Raw genomic sequence first — 20447 nt, forward strand, 5'->3', positions numbered from 1 at the left:
TTTTCTATTTGATTTGGTCAACAGCTAATTCCATATCTGATCTAAACTATTCATGATTTACTGGCGACCCCGGTTCGAGTCCATGCACCGAGCGGTCCTATCCTGCATGTCATTCCCCCCTCTCTGCCTCCAGTTTCCTGTCTCTCTCCACTTACCTGTGCATTAAAGGCAAAAAGCCCCAAAAAACATACTTAAAAAAAACAACTTTAATTATAATCCAAAATCATCAATATTCCAAGTTATATTTCACGATAGGCAACGGTACAGTCAGAGAGGGATTTACACAAAGACAATAGTTCATTCATCTGCTATGACAAATCTCCCACCAAAAACCTATTAAAAGCTGTTGCAATGTAGGCTGCATGCATGTCTAGCACTGCCTGAAGTAAACACAAAGCTACCATTATTGCATTTTCATGGCAATTAACATCCAAGAATCCATTTAGATTCCTATTAGGCACCGATCAACAGCCCAAAAGAAAGTCACAGCTGATCTAACAGCATTATCAACAGCGACAAGGCCATTCTGTGTGTGTGTGTGTGTGTGTGTGCGTATGTGTGTTTGTGTTTGAGGGGAGATGGGAGCCACCCTACTTTACCCCCTGCAGTCTCCAAACGAGCCAACAGGGAATCTCAGCGAGACTCTCTGTGGAATATGGATCGTTTTCATTTAACTTTTCAAATGAAGGTTCTGTGCCTGTGCGTGTGTGTGTGTGTGTATGTGTGTTTGCGTGTGTGTGTCTCTGTGCACATTCAGACACAAATCATGTGAAGATACACGTGTCTAAACAGGCACACATGGATACTTTTGTGTGTGCGTTTTTGTTACTTCTTGGGGACTTTTTCCAGTATAAACACCAACCTTGTCGGGACTTGTAGTCACCATGGGGACCAAAGCCCAGTCATAATGAGGTGAAACATCATTTCTGAGGTCCTGGTTAAGGTTAGTATAAGGTATGAATTGATTATGGTTACGGTTAGCATTTGGATTAGGCTGCAGACAATGTCCTTAAAAGGATAATTGCGCAAATTGTATGTGTGTGTGTGTGAAGAAGTGATATTATCTGGTTTCATAACAGAGTTCATATTGCTTTGTTCCTTAATATATTTCAGGCACGAGAACACGATGGTTGTGATACAGCTGACACCTTTAACATTTCCCCAGGGTGTCAGCACTAACAGGTAGACATGGCCACTTCTACCTCTTCTGTTATTTCACAGTAATATCACATTATTTTTAATCATTACATCAATTTTATATTACTTGCTGTTGCATAATGTGTTTTTAATACTAGGTGTTGTACTCTGTCTACTGAGCACAGTCATTTTACTTTAGTAGTAAGTATAGAAATAAAGTATAGGAGGTTTAGAAAGTGTAGAAAGACATTAGATTAGATTAGATGCCTATGGCTATAGATTAGATTATGTCATATGTTGTTGTTGTTGTTGTTGTCAACTGAATATTATCTCCTACTGGGCTCTGGGAAATTGTGTTGACCATTTATTATCATTCATTCATTCATTTATTAATAAAAGGACACAGATGAATCGATATTTAAAACAAGTTAGTTGAAGCCTTGGTGCAAGTCATACAAAGTTATTATCCTTCCAATGGGAGTATTAGTATTATGAGTATTATTCTCTCTCTTTTTTTTGGTACTAACATGCCGCCAAACAAGTACAGTAAAGATAGCTGTCAGATAAAAGTACTATGACATTCTCTTTTGAGATGTAGTGAATGGAGTAAAAGTATATTTTCTAAGTTCAAAACGTCAGAAACTCAAAGCTGCTCCTAGATATTGTACACACTGTCAAATTTAACTTGTTTCAAATTAGAAATCTGATAGAAAGGGCTGTCTTAAAAGTTCAGGTCAAGTCAACAAATACCAATAGTTCTTCTGATGCCACCAAATGTGACAAAATATTGCAAGTTGTATAAACTATTGTCTTCCTTTGGTGGATTTAAGATTTTTTAATTTATTGGACAAAATCAGATTTTGATTCAAACAAAGAACTTTAAGCTACAGATGCTATTGTTGTTCTGTGGCATCAGTGCAAAAACAATGATGTTATTATAATAACTGAACGGGAGCCAGGACTGAATTCAGTACTAGCCTTCATCATGGTTCACAGTTTTCTCGTTATTATGAAAAAGAAACAACCCTGACCTATTTGAACTTGTATTGAAGACACACAACAGCTTTTAATCATGTATGAGTCTTTGGAGAATTTGAACTCTCAAACACAATTCTAAATTAACTTAAAATGATAAAACTTGTATATTTCAGTTAAAATTCCTGGATGGTATTTTACAGTGTGCAGTCTGTATGTCTACTTTTTGACTACACAGAGTAGTGTAAAATTACACTTATTGCACACTTATTAAAATGACATTCTCAACAGAGAACAAACAAAATAAATGGTCAAACAATCATTTAACAATAAAAGGAAATCCACTACATTCAGTTTTATATGGTGTTATTTTAGCACCTCCCTTTAGCTTTACAAAAACACAACATTATCAATCTATTCATTCTTAGTTCATCAGTTTATTCTATGAAACAGAACAACAGTCCAACACTCACAGGTATTACATTTGCATGATGTAAAACAGTGTAGAGAAGAAAATTCTCACATTTAAGAAGCTGGAGCTGACAATTATTTTGTATTTTTGCTTGAGAAATATCAAATAATTATACCAGTCAATCAATTCATAAAATAACCATTTCAGCTTTAAAGATACAAAAAGGTTTTTATCTGGAAGGTTGATTTTTTGCTTCCTATGAATACATTTTTGGATGATTATTCACATGACACTCCTGTCAAAGAGGATTTCTATTGGATGTGTGTTTATTGCTCTGAGTCAGTCTGACTAGACGTCCTTAGGCCAGGACTACTGCTGTCGCTGCTGCTGAAGTAAGAGGACATTGCTGGAATGAGGTGCTTTGAAGCCTCTTATCCAGAGATAAAAACTGTAGCACACCAGAAATGTCAGGTAAAGAGAGAAAAAAACACATGCAAAGTGTGATGAAGATGGAAAAAGCAAAAAGAGAAAGAGGGGCTGCCTTCATGTAGGGCAGCCTCTGAGGGCACCTTTAAGCTGAGGATAAACTATTATGGAGCAACCCACAAACACATACTGTACTATATACTGAGAAGGGTGTGAAAAGTATGGTTGCCATGGCGATATTGCCCTTTAGGCATGGCTGGTGTGTGCCACTGACTGCTACCCTCCTGATAGCATGCTGTGCATACTGTGATAGAGAGCTTGATCATTCATATTTGATCTACTATGGGCACAATACTCTGCAGAACTGTGTCATTCATGCAAATCCACACACGCATACAAGCAGCACATGGCCTGGTTTATACTGAAATACTCATGTGATATCTCCTGTTCAACAAAGATGTCGAGAGGTAGAAGAAGAGTTCTCCTGAAAGTCACAGAAAAGACAGAAGGATAAATACATGATGGAGCAGAAAAGGAGCTGAAAAAAACAGTCAGAGATGAAACCAACTCGCCAGGAATCAAAGAAGAAGCAAACAGACAGAGAGAAAAGAGCAATAGGGGAGGGGATCTATTCCTGACTACTGCTCTGAGCTCTTCTTCCCAATGACAAAACAAGCTGCTTTGATGTCTCTGGCGCTCCGCTCTCACATAGAACCAGCGCAGTTACACAACATCCACCGCTAAAACAAGCACAGGCAGACATAAACAGAGGAAACTAAAATAAGATGATGAGAAAAGAGTGTGAAAATTGGCAATTTCATAACCCCTCATGCATCTTCATTGATTAAAGTGAGAATGGGTTATAAGACTGGGTGACAATGGTTTAAGCATTACCTCGCATTAAACTGGATCTTTAAATATCTGTAATCGAGTATATTAAGGCATTATTTTTGGTTTAGAGCAAAAAAAAACCCTAACCCTAACCTGCAGGAGTGAGGCAGAAGGTTGACAGTGCATGAGCCAGTCTGACAAACCTCAATCAGCCAACATGAATTAAAGTTTATTATCTACCAAGGTGCTAAACATAACAAAAATGGGAAAAGGATAGTGCTTTAGTATTAGTAAGGGGTTATAAAACCAGTGAATCAAGAATTTCATAGATAGGTTTTTACAAAAATACATTACTGCATTATGAGTTGTGACTCTTTGAGAATCTCAGAGCTACCATCATCTTCTCGTTACACAGTGAACTCATTCATGTTCTCACTACGCCACCTAGTGTAGATACACCAAACACTAACTAGAGTGTCAGTTTCTCTCTTTCACATCAGCACTCTTCCTCCTCCTCCTCACACTTACTTTGCTCTTCTTCTCCTTCTTTGAGGTTAAGTACAAATCACATTTTGGTCAGATGCGGTACTTTAGCCCATATTATCTCAGTACCTTTGCAGGAATGCAATGACAGATCAGACCAGACTCACACCACATGGTGGCACTGTTTAACAGCAACATGATGTGGAGAGACTCATAAGCCATTCAACAAAAATTCAACAAGCCTTGTTTTTTAGCAGTATATACCAGGAAAGGAGGGAGACAATGATGCTAAATGTCCACATTCCTGGTGTTACAAACAGTTTGGTCTCAAAATGTGACAGCAATTCCAATATTTGGATCAAACTCTAAAAATAAAGTGAGACACAGAGAGGTTTGTGTGAAGAAAAACATTTTTAAAAAAAGAAGCTCAATATGTGGAACACTCGCTGTTAAAAAATGTGGTATTATTTGAGTCAACCAACAACAGCAACAAATGTGTTTAAACATTTTCAATCTAGGTCTCGGCAAAGCAATATTTCTGGTCAATAATATCTGAGTGACTCTTTGTTTGGGGCATGACATGAGGATGACTGGGGGGCTGCTGTGCAAATAATTCGTTTAAGACAGAAGGGGAAATATGTGGAATGAAAGCAACAGCTGTAACAGTTAAACAATGAGCCTACAGGGACGCAGCCAACATACAACATCTCATCTCACTTAATATGTGAACAAGCACATTAGTATATGTTCATATGCAATCTCAGTCATTATTCTGTCAGGATGCGCACACATACACCACCTTCTGAGGACCCTGGTGGTGCAGAGTCTTCCCTTTTTGTGTTCAAATAGTCTGTCTAGTTCTCGCCAGCAGCTCATGTGAATCAGCTGCTGGGAACAAACGATCAGTGATAACACCAGTCACTCTGCTCATTTAGATCGGCTATTTCTGTCTCCCTGTCACATTTCAGGTCTACTCGACAGCTCAGCTGTCCGCTCATCGCTTTTTAGTGGGAGTTAATCCACACTTTCTGACAGCCACTCAGAAGTAACTGAAGTATGAGAGGCACATGGACGTCTATTTACATTTGGAGAATAAGCGTGTTATAACAGAGTGTTTAAAATGCTGCAGTGTTTGTGTCGATTGGTATTTCTCTGATAAGACACAGAGGGGCAATTCTCTGAGACTGAAACTGGAAAAAACAAAAACGAAAAAGAGATTGGAGACTCAACCACTAATCTCCTGAACCACAATAGATGCACAGTGGTTACATAGAGGACATAGTGATGTCAACATAATCCTGCCCACAGAAAGACACATTTTGGAGGGACGAGCTGTCGCCGCACTCTGCCAGGGGAGCTTAGCTCAGTGGAGCTGTCCTCGGTGCTGAATCAACTGCAGCTGGCAGAAGGGGACTGGTGTGCTGCAACATTTCACAAAGACTGAAGAGAAAGACTGACAGAGGAACAGATGGATGCATTGATACAAGATAAAGGAAGACAGAAACACAGAGAGCAAAGTATTTGTTGCAAACATACAGAACTGCTGAGGTGAATGAAAAAATAAGAAACAGATTGAGAAGGTTTGAATATTTTAACAGTAGCAGGGTGTTGGAGCTGCAGCAAACAATCATTAGGATATCAGAACTGCATGCAGTATGTGGCTTGGGTGCGTGATCATAATCAATAACAGGTTTGACATGCAATAAACATGACATTTTACATCAATGCAGAGTCATGCTGTTGTAATTAGCAGTGATTGGTTCATTTTGTCATGTCTGAATGTATGTTTGTCATTAAAGAACTGTTTGTTCACTTTTCATTCTCAAGATGATATTGATTTGTAATCTATCAATGTGATAATGATATACAGTAAGCAGGAATCTTGATAATTATAATAGCCACTTAAGACCCCATAGACCAATCGAACCTGATGACTGCACTTTAAAAGGCTGTCACCTGGTACTGTGGCCCTTTCAGTTAAAATCCCTTAAGGCACAAATCCCTTTTCCACTCACTCTGAAAATGAAACTGCTGAAATGCCTTTTCTTTCTCTCTAGAGGAGTTTTAGAAAAATCTCCTCTTAGACCAAAAGGAGACACAGAAATGACCAGGCACCAGCTGACAAGAGGAAAGGTAGGCAAAAATCGATCTAAGAGAGGCAAGAGAGACGGATAAAAGCATCTGTACCTCAAAGGAGAAGCATGACCTCCTGCTGCCTCAATCAGCACATTGCACACAGCCCTGTTTCATCAGACAGCTGACAGAGGATGGGAAATGACGATAGAAAGAGATTTTAAAAAACAAATAGAGGGAAAGAGAGCACTGGTGACATGAGGCCAATTAGCTGTGCAGCGGGTTGAGTTGGCAATGGTGTTACTGCGTTCACCTCAAACCAGTGCAGCAGACTGCCTGGCTGGCTGGCTGGCTGCTCTGTTGCATAACGACTTATGTAACAGCTTCTGCTCTCCACGGGAGCACAGAAAACTTTCTTTTGGATCTGTAACTGTGTATTTCTCTGAGTGTGAGTGCCTTTTCCTGTCCTTTATGTGAAGAAAGGGGACTGAGTAAAAAAGGATGTGAGGACACTTTCCCTGAAGGGCATAAATCAGACACTATACAGCATTATACTCAGCCTTAACCTCATTTTTCTTGTCGCCCTCAACATCTAATTTGTCAAGTTATCTCACCCTGTCTTGCTTTTATCTGACTCCTTCTCTTTTCTCTAACCTGAGTCGCTCAATCCTTCACTGGTTTCTTTTCATCTCCAGCTTATTGATCTGTTTCCCATCCTTCAATCTGTAGGCTTAAACCCATTTTCCAGGATGAGCATGCATCAGTGGTGTGTGTGTGTGTGTGTGTGTGTGTGTGTGTGTGTGGTGAGTGAGTGAGTGAGTGAGTGAGTGTGTGAGTGAGTGAGTGAGTGAGTGAGTGAGTGAGTGAGTGAGTGTAAATGTGCAGAGAAATATATAAGGAGAATGCTGAATTAGGAGTTGAACGTGTTAGTAGACATGTATCTGTAGTTGGAATTGACAGACTACATACACAATGTGAGTGAGTTAGTGAGTGAGTGAGTGAGTGAGTGAGTGAGTGAGTGAGTGAGTGAGTGAGTGAGTGAGTGAGAGGGTTGTGGGTTTGAACCAAAAGGCCAGCCGGGGCCCTTCTGTGTGGAGTTTGCATGTTCTCCCAGTGCCTGTGTGGGTTCTCTTTGTGTACTCCAACTTGTTCCCAAAGACCAAAACACATGCATGTTAGGTTAACTGGTGACTCTAAATTGCCCATAGGTGTGGATATGATATCAGTTGATATTGGATCCAGCCCCCCATGACCCACTGGAGGATAATCAGTATTGAAAATGAATGGATGAATGTACACAACATATAAAACATGTAATGCTACCTTATGAAAAACAATAACAATTTGTGGTCATTTTGTCTTTTGTTTTGTTTTAGTTTGTCATCTTCATCAAATGTGTGAATGTTTGTGGCAAAGTGAGGGATTACTATTTCAATACGTACAATATTCTCTAAAAAAGAGAATATATACTCATATTTTGGACAGTAGTTTAATGGCTCTGATGACAGCTCAGACAACAACAACAACAAAAACTGTAAATCACTAGAAAAAAAATTTACTGGCTCTTTGGGGTGCTTGAGAGGACATGTTGGTCCTTCTAATGTTTACAACCTGGCTTCTCAGTGCCTCCCCTCACCCAGGCATGACCGGGTAAAATCTCTGACAGTTATAAAATATGCTGCTGGGACAGGGACACAACCTTTCAAATGCAGATTTAGTTGAGAGAGATTAGAGAGTGAGAGAGTCAGGAAGTGCATGAGTCAGTGTGTGTGTGTGTGTGTGTGTGTGTGTGTGTGATGAAGTTGGGATGTGACTAAGTTTTCAGCAGTCTGCCAGTGCTGAAAACGTCTGCCATCGATCCTAATTTGGCAGTAGATCCTCTGACAACAGACAGCCCTCCAATCTGCCACAATCACTCTCAGCTGGTAGAAACACTGGCTAGCTTACTAACTGAAACACTAACAGACAAGGAAAAAACAGTTAAACAAGCTGTTACCACATAATAACAGCAGTTTAAGCATAAGATTTCTGCCCAAACGCTCTACAAGCCATTTATCACCAATGCCATTTACTGCTAATATACAGTATAGTAGCAAATACACTGTATACTAGTGTAGGTGCATGGCACATACTCACACACACCTAAACACACACACATACACATACACCTACACACACACACACACACACACACACACACACACACACACACACACACACACACACACACACACACACACACACACAGTGCTGTGCTGAGTAACTGTGACTCAGCAGATCAGTGGGAGGAAACGGACTTTGCTTCCCACAATCCTCCTATGCAGAAAAAAGTGACATCATCATCATACAAACCAGAAAAATAAAGATTTAAAAACAGTGGAAATGCTTTGCATATGAGCCAAGCATAATCCCTGCTCTTCACAATATGCCATTTTTTAAGTGATGTTGCTGTAGTACCTTATGTGCAGTTCCCTGCAGAGCTGGATACAGACCAAAAGGAGAGGGGATTAAGGGAAGGACAGGGTAAGAGTGAGAGACAAACTGAGAAAATGAAAAGGAAAATGAAGACAGAGTGGGTTTAGAGGGATGCATAGAGTGACTGAGAAAATGAGGAGAGTGGGGGAGGAGAGAGAGAGAAAGAGAGTGGGGAGAGAGATGCCATATGTTCCAGCTCTTGGATTTGGGGGTGCATGCCGAGTGTGCTAATTAAATGAGAACTAAACAGCCGTAAAAACAATGGCGTGTTGACAGAAACCACAGACAGACTGAGAAAAATGAAGTTGAGGAAGGTGAGAGAGAGAAGATCAGAAGAAACACAAATAAGTAAAGGCTGCAAATGTGTTGACAGGAGGAAAAATAAACATGGTTATTATGCACAGAGAGAGAGAGAGAGAAGCAGAAACAGTATAGGTGGAGAGAAAAGTCAATGGGAGACAAAGAGAAGAAGGCGGCTGCAGGGAAAGCAGAAGAGAGGGAGATAAAAGGATATTAAAAGCTCTTCAGCCTTGCCAACAAGGAGAAGAACAGGCCTACAATGCGGTTTGAGAAGTGAGAGCTGCACTGCAGAGGGTGAACAAGTGGTTCATCCACACTCTATTCCATGTAACCTCTATTTAACATGTGCCATTGAATTATAAAAACAGGCCACAGTATGATGAGTGCCATATCAAAAAAAGGTGGACAAAGTAAGAAAAGTAGAAAAAGACTCTGAAATGACTTGTTTACAATTTTTCAAGCAGCATGAGGCAGAAAAAAACTCCAAAAAAGGCAAAATCATCTATGCTCAGTTGTCAGGTGCATTAGTCAAACAAAAAAAGTTAATTATTTGAATTTTCGAATGGGGAGGTCAAACAAACTCAGATAATATACTTCATACACAGACACAGCAGGATAGGATGGTAAATTGTTAACTTTCATGACATGCTGTAATAAATCCCAGTAGTTAACTCCCAAGTTAAAAGAGTTCAAAAAAAGGGCTGCATCTTTCCAAAAGCAATATCTTCACTTCTTACAGCATATCTGATTTGGTTGAACATTGTTTTAGGAGAAAGATTATTTTTTCAAAGGGGTGCATAATTGACTTGCCTGGAGGAGTATTACTCAGTCTATGAAAAAAGTTGTTTAATGTCTTTTGTAGTTCAAGAGGGAATGATGCAAAGTTTGAGAAAATAATCCTGATCATGGGTTTGAGACTTAAATGTGTAAGATGTTGGTCTGTAGGACCAAGAGGGACGGTGGTTAATAAAAACTAATATTGAATTGTATGAAGGACATTTCATAATACATAGGCTTTTTTTCGAGCTTGTCCCATACTAGAGACTAAAAAGTCAGAATATCTTGGCCTCAACTGTTTCAATTAGAATTTTAAAATCGTCCCTGTAAAAGTATATTTCTGATCAAAACCTGAGTAAATAAAACCAAAAGTGAGGAAATATATTTTTGGTAATTAGGATAAACTGACCCTTTTAACCCTTTTCAGAAGTTATTACATTGTTTTGTCTGAGCCCTGAATTTTTAGCATGGCCGGTCAATGCGGGGAACGTACTTTTTGTCCATGCTCGACCCACTGATATACATATTAAGACAGTTTATTAATGAGACACTCAAAAACAGAACTCAACTAACCTTAGGGATGACTTAGTGGCATCACTTCATGCACTGGTTGATAATTGCCTGCAGTTAATGGCTAGTGGTGCATGAGCAGAAATCTGGATGAGTCCATTAAAAAGAATGTGTGTCACTATCCTTTGCCTAAGTATGCGTGTGCTTTGCACAGCTCAAAGTCGGCAGCTGGGGTCCCACATAGAAGTGTGTGTGTGTGTGTGTGTGTGTGTGTGCATGCGTGTGTGTGTGCGTGTGTGTGTGTGTGCGTGTGTGCGTGTGTGTGTGTGCATGTCTGTGTTTGTGTGTGTAAACAGAGCTTAGATGTATTAATAGGCCAGCCATGTCCGTGTCCTAAGCCAATTATGTGCCGTCTATCTTCTTGATCAGACCATTCCAGCCGCACCATCCCGCGCTGCACTACTGCAGGACATCACAGCAGGTCGGCTCGTTCCTAGGCAACTAGATAAAATCATCATAGGAACTGACCAAGGTATAGAGCTTGCCGAGAAATTTAAGGTTGTGGTTACCCCAAAGGAGAGGAGGATGGAGCTAAAAATACCACTATCAGATACAGTGAGACCTGAGACAGTGGGACAATTAATGTGGCCGTGGGGGTGGAACTTGATATATTCTTCTTCACTCATTTGGTCATATTACAGACATACATATGATATTCATAACAGTCACAGCAGAGTAAGCTCTCAGTGCTCAAAGAGACATGTTCACAGCTTGTCATATATTGTATCTTCTCTACCGCCATTTCATTAGTATCACTGGTTCTTAATTTACATGTATTTGATCAGATGGTTTCAAATTTGAAGAGCAAGATATTGCAAACAGTATAGTTTTTAGTAGCAAAACCAAAGCTCCATTATTAGCATAAGTATTGAAAAGCCCAAATGCTGGTACACATAAATACATACATAAATTAAGAGCAAAAAAAGAGGTCAGTAGACTGTAGCTGAAAACAGACTCAGTAACTCTCAACTGAACTTTTAGCTCAACTTCAGATGCCAAAAACATAATCCATTATTTATCTCAGCATACTTTTGCTGCAGTATTTCTTAACTAAATTCTACTTTTGAAAAAAAAGAAAAAATCAATGTAAACTGTCTTGTCGGCTGCTGCAATCCTTGAGAACGATAAGACACAGAGAGAGAGAGAGACAGAGAGACGTGTGCATGTAGTTATACATCCTGCCCCACTGCCTCTGGCCTCATTACAGGGGTTAATGAAGGCAAAGAGCCTGAGCTCCTGTTCTCAGGATGCTCTCTCTCTCTGTAGGCTCTGTGACTCTGCTGGGACTCAGAAAGGCCCAGAAACCTACTTCAGCCGAAGGCTCAATGACTGACACGACTCAGCTGACGGCAGCAGCCTACAAGAGCATGTACTCACACTCAGTTTCACACACACTCACACATACACACATACACACACTCTACTTAACCCTTCAAGTAACCTTATCCTGGTGTGCACTTGGGTAATTACCTTTAGCACACTCCTGATATTCAATAATGTATATTCAAGTGTCATTAACACACACTTTGTTCACTAGTCATCCTATCCCTCTTGCCTTCACTCATCCATACAATTTGGACATGTTTTATTTCAAACACTCACTCAGATGTATGTCAGACATACTTTCTGTTATGAAAGTCCCCTTTAAGCCTGATTCCCTCTCTCTCCCTCTCTGTAATTTTCAAGTTAACATGGATTAACCACATTTCATAGGTTTACATTTGCTACAAGCTTATCTACTGTTTTCTGGGACCTTTCACCTATTCAGAAACAGGAGGCTATTCAGGTTTTGTGCAGTCCTATATGCAAAGTTGCTCCGATCTAGGCTGCTAACTAGTTTCTCCATCATCATTTCCCATCTTGCATTAGCATCCGTCATTCTCCATTTCTCTGTTCCCTCCATAATCACAAACTCTCCCACAAACATCAACCCACATGCATACACGCAATCACACATAAAAATGACACAGAGTTGCTTCTGCACACAGCCCAGCCCAGCCAATTTGGCAGTAAGCGTGTCACCATGCCTACAGGCCCCAATCAATACCATGTCTATAAATAGCATAACCATAATAGTCTTACTTCCATTGGCAGAGGGTTGAACGGGGCGAGAGCAGCATTTATTGAGTAATCTCCAAGATAACTGTTACCAATGGCAACCAGAGAGTAAGTGGGCATTGTACAAAAGCGTGAGTTTAATCCTCCAACAGGAGATTTCTCAAGGAAAACCTGATCCTTGGATTTTATTGGCTGGTGCTGGGATCTAACAGCAGGTCAGATCAGGAAATCTGGAGTGACTTCCTGCTGTGTTAACAGTGGATCATTAAATAGACGGCATGGCTTCAGACGCAGGACAGCATGCCAGCATGCCAGTGCCACTGCCAACACATGAAGATTACTCTTTAAAACTGAGATAAACCGTAACACAAGAGTACTAAAATGGGAATTAAGGATGAAAAGTCCACAGGGCAAAGACCGTATTCATGAGAATGAGTCATAAATTGGCCATTTAGGAAATGATTACTGCTGCATGATACAAAATGGCAGGACGCCCTTGACGTCAAACGCAATCTGCTTCAGAATAATGGTGTCATCCTGATGATACTGCCAGAGGAAGAGTGGTTCTGTGTCACTACATTCAATAACTTAATGCTACAACATGATCTAGAGAGAGGGAACCAGACAGAGACAGGGACTGAAAATATGATGATGGGGGATGACATGATGGGTAGGTGACAAACAGGAAGAAACCAGTAAGCTAGCATGTCACAAATATATCCTGAAAACTCTGAACATCCTGGCATAGATACCAACTTTCTCTTTGTGTCTTCCCCACGCTGACAAATATACACAAACATAAAATATTTGAATAAATATCACTGCAGTAATGAAGAATATATGTGAGGATCTGTACATGTTTATGTGTGTATACTGTATTGGCCAGATTTGTTTAGAGTGAGCAGGTATGTCTGCTTTAAAGCGTGTTCTTCTTATAGCGTCTTCCTCCACAGCTGAGAGAGGGAGCTGAATAGGTGGGTGGACCACCAAGGGGGCCGTGACTCAGTTTATTTCTGTGTGTGAAGAGCAAGTGCTGACACGCATCACTACAGCGTGGGTGAGAAACCCAGACTCCATTCATAGATTTCTTTAATCTGTACCTTCTCTTGACCTGTTTCCTGTCTCTGTGTGTCACTCAGTGTCTCTCTACAGCTCTGGCTGTGAACAGGAGGCACAAACGTTCTTCATTTATGAAAGCGAAATGAGAGTGCTGTCATTCAATATTTTGCTATTTTGATCCTTCTATCAAGCACCACCGATACAAAAGCACCACCATAAAAGAATGATGACTTTTAGTTGCTATGATTTTGAATTGTTCTATTGCACATTAAACCATGACCAAAACAATATCATAAAATGTGTCCCTAAGTTCAGTGTCTGGTCTATTTCCTTCAATGAAACCACTTATCATGTGCAACACTTGCAACAAAACATCTGTCCACTCACTGCGTTGCCAAAGAAAGCCTGCAAGCTTTGGAAACAACTTGAATGCAGGCAAACAACTAGCAATGGTAGCCATAATAAAATCAAGTTATAGACATGTTTGATGTTATTTTAAACCACAAAAACAATAGTGTTGCCCTCCACAACACATTGTTTATAAGATTTGTTCCTGTGAAAACTACTAAAATGTGTAATCCCATGCTTCTGCTGAGAAACTGAAAGAAATTTCTCACCAGTTTGCCCTCCAGCGTGTAGATCTTCTTGACCACTCCAGAGTCAAGCTTGATGGCATCAGTGATGTCAGTCAGGACTTGTTCGTAAGAATGGGCCGTTTTCTTGTTCAACAGGATCCTCACAGCTTTGCGGGGCTTCACTCCACTCCGCACCACAGTCACGAGCTTTGGACGAATGAAGTCCTTGCCTTCGCGGCTCTCTGGACCACCGGCCTTAGCGCTGCCCAGGGAAGGAGGCCCACGCGTGGACACTGCTGCAGCCTTGACATTCACCGACCAGTTGGGGTTCACATTTTTCGTGTAATCCAACTTTTTGTAAGCTTCAATGGAGCTGCACACATAACTCTCACCTGTTGGGGTCAAGGAGGTCGAGAAGAGGAGGGAGAGGAAAGAAATTAGAGATGACTGATCATATGTTATGTAATGATAATAATGAATATGATATTTTGCAGCTTCCTTTTCTTCCTTCTTTTAATGTATTTTTTAAAAATCCAATATCAACCAAAAATGATGTTAACAATTTATAGCTCTTTCTACGTGACTCTCATGATGTCATGATACTGCCATTTAGTGGAGAGTAAAACAGTTCAAGATAGAGCTAATCTGAGTTGAGACATATGGCTGTATCACCATATGGTCATCAGATGAGATATAATCTAGATAATAATAATCTACAGTTTGCTCAATTGGATTAGCCAGTTTTATAGAGCAGTGCTCATAAAATATCTGTAGCCTATATGTAAGTATTTCTAATGCTGATGAAGGAGTCTTGTGATCATCAGGGAGAGATCCCATAAAATGGCAGCTGACAGGCGACTAGGTCAGGCAGTGTTTGTTCTTAAAGACAGAGGAAGAGATGTACAGATACACAAGCTTCCAACTAGATTTTAGATAACCTTAAAGAAGCTGGCTGATGAGAATAACTGCAAACCTACAAACCTTTAATGTTAAGCATTATGTGACACGCAAACTTAAGTGAAGTAGGCCTAATCCAGGTGTGCTACATGTAACAGTTTCTATACCTTCTAGCAGATGATCAATATTGGAGATCTTCTTGGTGCCATCCAGGGTGTAGATGGTGCGGACTCCCTGGGGCAGGTTGACATTGTCGGACAGGGAGCGGGTCAGGTCCGCCAGCAGGGCGTCAAAGGTCCGGAATCTGTCTGTAGAAATAGCGTATACAATCCCGTTGAAGTAGCGGTCTCCGTTGCGGTAGAAGCGTACCTTCTTGGCCCTCTTCTCGGCGCTCAGAGTCTTCAGGGTCCGGGTCCGGTACAGGCTGCAGTGGGCGCTGTGTGTAGGACTCAGAACCCCGTTCATCTTGCCACTAGACCGGCCTTGCCTCTGACCTTTGTCCCGTTCGTCGAAATGCTCCATCTCCATCTCTCTGGCCAGGCTCACAAGTACTGCTGTACTATCTGCGAGAGAGAGAAAAAAAAAGTTTTCACTACTGGAAAAAGTAAACAAAAACAAGAGGTACAGATACCTCTCGAAATGAAGAAACCAAGTCGAGGTTTGGACGGCTGATTTAAGGTAACCAGTCGGTGCACGCTCTCAAAATAACCCCCTAATGACAGATTAAGTGCTCTTAAGCCGAGCAGTGGACAGCATGCTTCATGACGACCCACAGTGTCTGCATAAGTGCGACTGAGTCGTTGTGGAGCGCAGATGGACGGATGGAGGGAGAGGGAGAGAGAGAGAGCGACAGTCACGAATCGATTATTCATTTCCCTCTTTATAAATATTCACAAGCTTTTCGCGCACACGCACGAGCAATTCTTCATCAGTAGTTGTCAATAACAAAACGACCTAAATTAATGATCACGTATAACAGTAAGGCTATTCAATTATGACAGATGTTTCTGGTCTTGGGATGAAGAGGAGTGAATCGTTCATGTTTGAAGACAATGAAGCGAATGAATGATTTGTTATTTTTGCTGATGTAGAAAAACACTGACAACCTCACCTATGCGAGCAATTAACGCTTCTGTGACGGTCACCTCCAGTCTGACTGATTCTTATTTCCCAGTAGATATTGAATTTTTTTTTAAAAAGAGTTCAGAGGGCTTGTCGCTGTGTGATGTTATCCTGGCTGCAGAGAGCCCCCCACCCCCTGTGAGCCCCTTTGTTGTCCGGTTGACGTGCTCCACCACTGCCACCAGTGTGTATTGGCTGTTTGTGTGTTTGCTCGCGTGTGTGCGTCTAGTGTGCAAGAAGCAGAGGCTGGACTGGAAATGAACTGGGTAGCAGCTGCTTCCCCTCCCATTCTCTTTTTCACCCACCTCCTCTCTCCTCCTCCACGTCACTCTGTCGTGATTTTCATTCAGCGCCCCCCCGACACACACACACACACAACCCCTCATTAGGATGCAAACCCACGCTTCCCACCCGTGCTGGGGATGCTTCTGGTCCTGCACCCCAGAGCCCCGAGGACACCCGTCGACTAGTGGGGGTCGATCCTGGCCCCCTTTTGTGACCATTTAACAGCCTTTCTTTCAAAGGCACATCACTTGCTGCCTAATCAATGGGAGCAAAACATACTTTTTTTCTTTACTTTTTTAAATCCTATGATGTCAAAAATACCTTTCTGACATATGATCTGGTAAAAGTGGTTCATTAACTCTAACCCTAACCCATTCATAATTGATCTGGTATACATACTAATTTGTTCTCATTTCACTTAAAGGCTATAGTTCTATCGTTGTGCTGCATTTTCATCACAAACAGTAAAGACTATGTTGGCTGTGTGTGTGTATGTGTGTGTGTGTGTGAGGACTAATCACATCTGATTAATATTAAACACAGTGCAGAGTTATGTTTAACCCATAAGAGTATTTGCATGCAAGATGTTATGTAATATACGCTTACTCCATTGTATACACTAGGGGTCTCAAAGGAAGCTGAAACCTACATTTTTGCATCGCAGTGCAGCTCACAGTGATATATATATATATATATATATATATATATATATATATATATATATATATATATATATATATATATATATATATATAGATATATATATATATATATATATATATATATATATATATATATAGATATAGATATATTAGCCAAATCCCACTTTTTTATGTCTTGTATGAAGAGACATTTGGGATTGCATTTCATTGCATATATTAAAAGAATACACTGAGTTGCACAGGACTAAAATGGCATAAAGGCAGAGAGCTGAGACGCTTTTGTCTCTATCATAAGCTTGTTTCTTCCTTTTAGATCTGAAGTTGTATGTGATGGCAGGAAATGGACTCTCCAAGTAATGGAAGAGATAAAGACTGACCCACATCCTGGCCCCCAGAGACCACCCAATGAACCATGTGTGTGTGTGTGTGTGTGTGTGAGTTCTACCCAAGCGTTTATCTGTGCCAGTGCTCACAAAAGTTGCAGCCCCAGTCTCTTACAGTCGCCTATCATTGTATTTACATTGTTTTAGGTACACATAACATTCATCCAGTTCATCTTATCCAGAACTTATATGACTATACCAAATATGTCAAACACAACATGTGATTGTATCTTTAGTGCTTCTGTGAGTGGACCTGCATGTGTTAACATGCACATGAATGCATCAGACATGTGGGAGTTACAGGAAGACATCTTTTTCCCCGTACAGACATTTCTATTTTGGTAGGACACACGAACTGAGGGCTCACGAGATGTTCCTGTCTAAATAAATCCTAGGGAAACAGGGCAAATGTGGGGGTGAGTGTCTTTAAACTAGTGCAAGAAAGATGGAGGACAAGGTAGGACACAGGCAAGGATTTAAAAAGCAGGGTGATGGTCTCATTTCAATCTTTTAGGCCTAAAAGTTTGCAATTCAGATCCGATATTTATCAATGTCCATATGTACTTGTATAAGAAATTTAAAATTGATCTAGTGTTAGTGTGAACACTTTGGTATTGCATTTGCACCATCTGAGAGGTCAAAGCAAATTTGAATAGAAAATATGGATGAAATATTGTCCAGAAGCTATTGCAACTTTAAAAAGTGATCAAGCATATAGACCATTACAGTTTTGTGATCCTCATTTGTATCAGTATTGCAGCGGACTAACTGCTGATTGTCCAAATAAAATCGGAATTTAATGGGCTTGGGAATATAGTGATATAATTCATGCAATGCTTCATAGAGGGTTTTTTTTTGCTGATGTATGACAAGGCAATTTCTTTAATTCAATTGACTTATATATAATGAGATGGAGAATCAGTGACAAACAGTGAACTATCCTTCATAAAAAAAGGACAGCGATAATTTCTTTATGCTCTAAGTCTCTTAGTTACATATGACTGCCACTTGTTAGACTTTAATAGTTCTTACAGAGACTCTAAACACAAAAAGAAGCATAATTGAATGCATCGGTGGTATATCTGTGGCATGAATGATGACAAACAAAATGTTTATCCATTCAGATGTGAACAGATGGACTGATGTTCCATATTGTGGTAAATCCCATCAGGAATGTTTCTGAAAAATTACATTCATCTTAATTTTAAAGCCCAGAGGAGAAATTAAAAAAAACTCATATTGCGGACAGATGCTACCAAGATACTCTTTGTATTTATGTCAGTAATCAGTACCTCATTATGCTATAACCATTTGTTTAGAATGTCACATAACACAGTATGGTGTGTGAACATACTGATGGCCATGAAAATCTATAATTCTCACATATCTTGGAGATGTTAAAATGGAAGCTAACTCCCACGAATGCATATGCATATGTAGCTCACATGTATACATGGTGACATGCACACTTGCAAATGAGTCTCTTATACAAGTGTGAACATATATGAACTTGGACGTACACTGCATTTTTTTGAGCAGAGGTGTGATTCATGGTGTTTTGATAGATTCTGTAGTAATTTGTCAGCGTATTTCACCTGCCAGCAGAAGTTGTCTAGGTGGTTACTCTAGGTGGCTGTGATTCATGGGCAGGATGCAGTGAACTGCACTAAAATGAGTTTGTGCATGAAACAGAGAGAAAAAAGACAGGAAGTGGAGAAAGAGGCAGGGAGTGTGGCATGTTGTGAATGTGCTCCCTCTTTCAGAAGGCAACGTGGACTGGCTATCTTTAAATGAAGTCATTAATCTGAGACAAACAACCTGTCACTGCAGCACATTTACGACTGTACACCAAATCAGCCAGCCATATCAGAAATATGAGAGGACCTGTAAAGGGAAAATGCACTCTAAAACAGACTCACACTGTGCTCTACCAAAAAGACAGTAAAGACAGTAAAGTCAATAACAGCAAACGCAAACAAATGTCCCCCTCACTAGAAATTAAACCATTATGAACTGAATTGATGATGTCTTCAGATGATACTTTTTGGACTTGGTTCATTAAATAAATGGAGTAGTGGTTATATCACTGCTATATTGTTTGTATGGACAATTTCTTTAACTGCAATCAGGTTATTTCAAACCCAGATTTGTCATTAAAAAACATTATTTATTTATTCATTCATGTGAGGACATTTTCTTCAGAAGATGATTGGCATTCAATGCTATGCTAAAGGACAGATCAACAAGCCTGATGCTTGTTGTCACCAGGGTGTACTAATTAAAGGCCAGTCCCCTTGTCACTACAACACGCTACCATGCCAGGCGTAGACACAAAGTCATACACTAAGCCATGCATAATTCTCTTTTACTGTATGAATTGCTCCTTGCCTCAAAACCAAAGTTAGGGCCAAAATCCATAAGATAATTAAAATGTTGTCACTGCACTTACAGACTGAGCAGTGAACAAGGAAGTTCACGAAAGGAAGCCAAAGAGACAAGACAAAATGAAGAATGAATGCTTTTCTTGCCTTTAAGACCATGTCCTTTGTTATGGGATAATGCTTCAGTTCAGTATTGTGAGGCTGACAAGAACTGAACCCATCCTCCACACCTCTTCACAAACACGAATGAAATCGCTTCTGGCAATTTTCATATTCACTACTACGCGTCATGTGGATACAGACTTCTTACGCCCATATTTATAAACGTGGTCAGTGGGTGGGTGGGATGGGGGATGATCGGTTGCTCAGTAGACAGAGAAAGTGGTGGATTTACGTAAATGCGAGTCGTAGGAGGTGCTTTAAAAAAATTGCAGTGACACTAGAAATGTCAGACTCAGCAGGCTCTGGAACATTACAAGATGACCTCACTGCACTGAACGCCTGTAATATTCCTCCCCTTATACACTTCTCTCTTTATAGTTACTGTTTTTATTGAAACATGTAAG

At 40.3% G+C, this 20447-nt stretch overlaps 1 protein-coding gene across 2 annotated transcripts in view; it reads right to left on the reverse strand.

The window, feature by feature from the left end:
• The window catches only part of dclk1a (doublecortin-like kinase 1a), a 46290-nt gene extending 30094 nt beyond the window's left edge, over positions 1-16196 (reverse strand). The window contains exons 1-3 of one of the 2 annotated variants that reach the window (XM_053331485.1): positions 16160-16196; positions 15216-15611; positions 14194-14543 (exon numbers count right to left, since the gene is read on the reverse strand). In XM_053331485.1, the coding sequence (XP_053187460.1) occupies positions 14194-14543; positions 15216-15576 (711 nt within the window). In that variant the 5' untranslated portion in view covers positions 15577-15611; positions 16160-16196. Of the gene's footprint in view, positions 1-14193; positions 14544-15215; positions 15612-16159 lie in introns of those variants that run through there. The other variant, XM_053331484.1, reaches the window with a different exon arrangement.
• Positions 16197-20447: the final 4251 nt, after the last annotated feature.

This window comes from Scomber japonicus, chromosome 13, assembly GCF_027409825.1.
Source record: "Scomber japonicus isolate fScoJap1 chromosome 13, fScoJap1.pri, whole genome shotgun sequence".
Classification (NCBI taxonomy): Eukaryota; Metazoa; Chordata; class Actinopteri; order Scombriformes; family Scombridae; genus Scomber; species Scomber japonicus.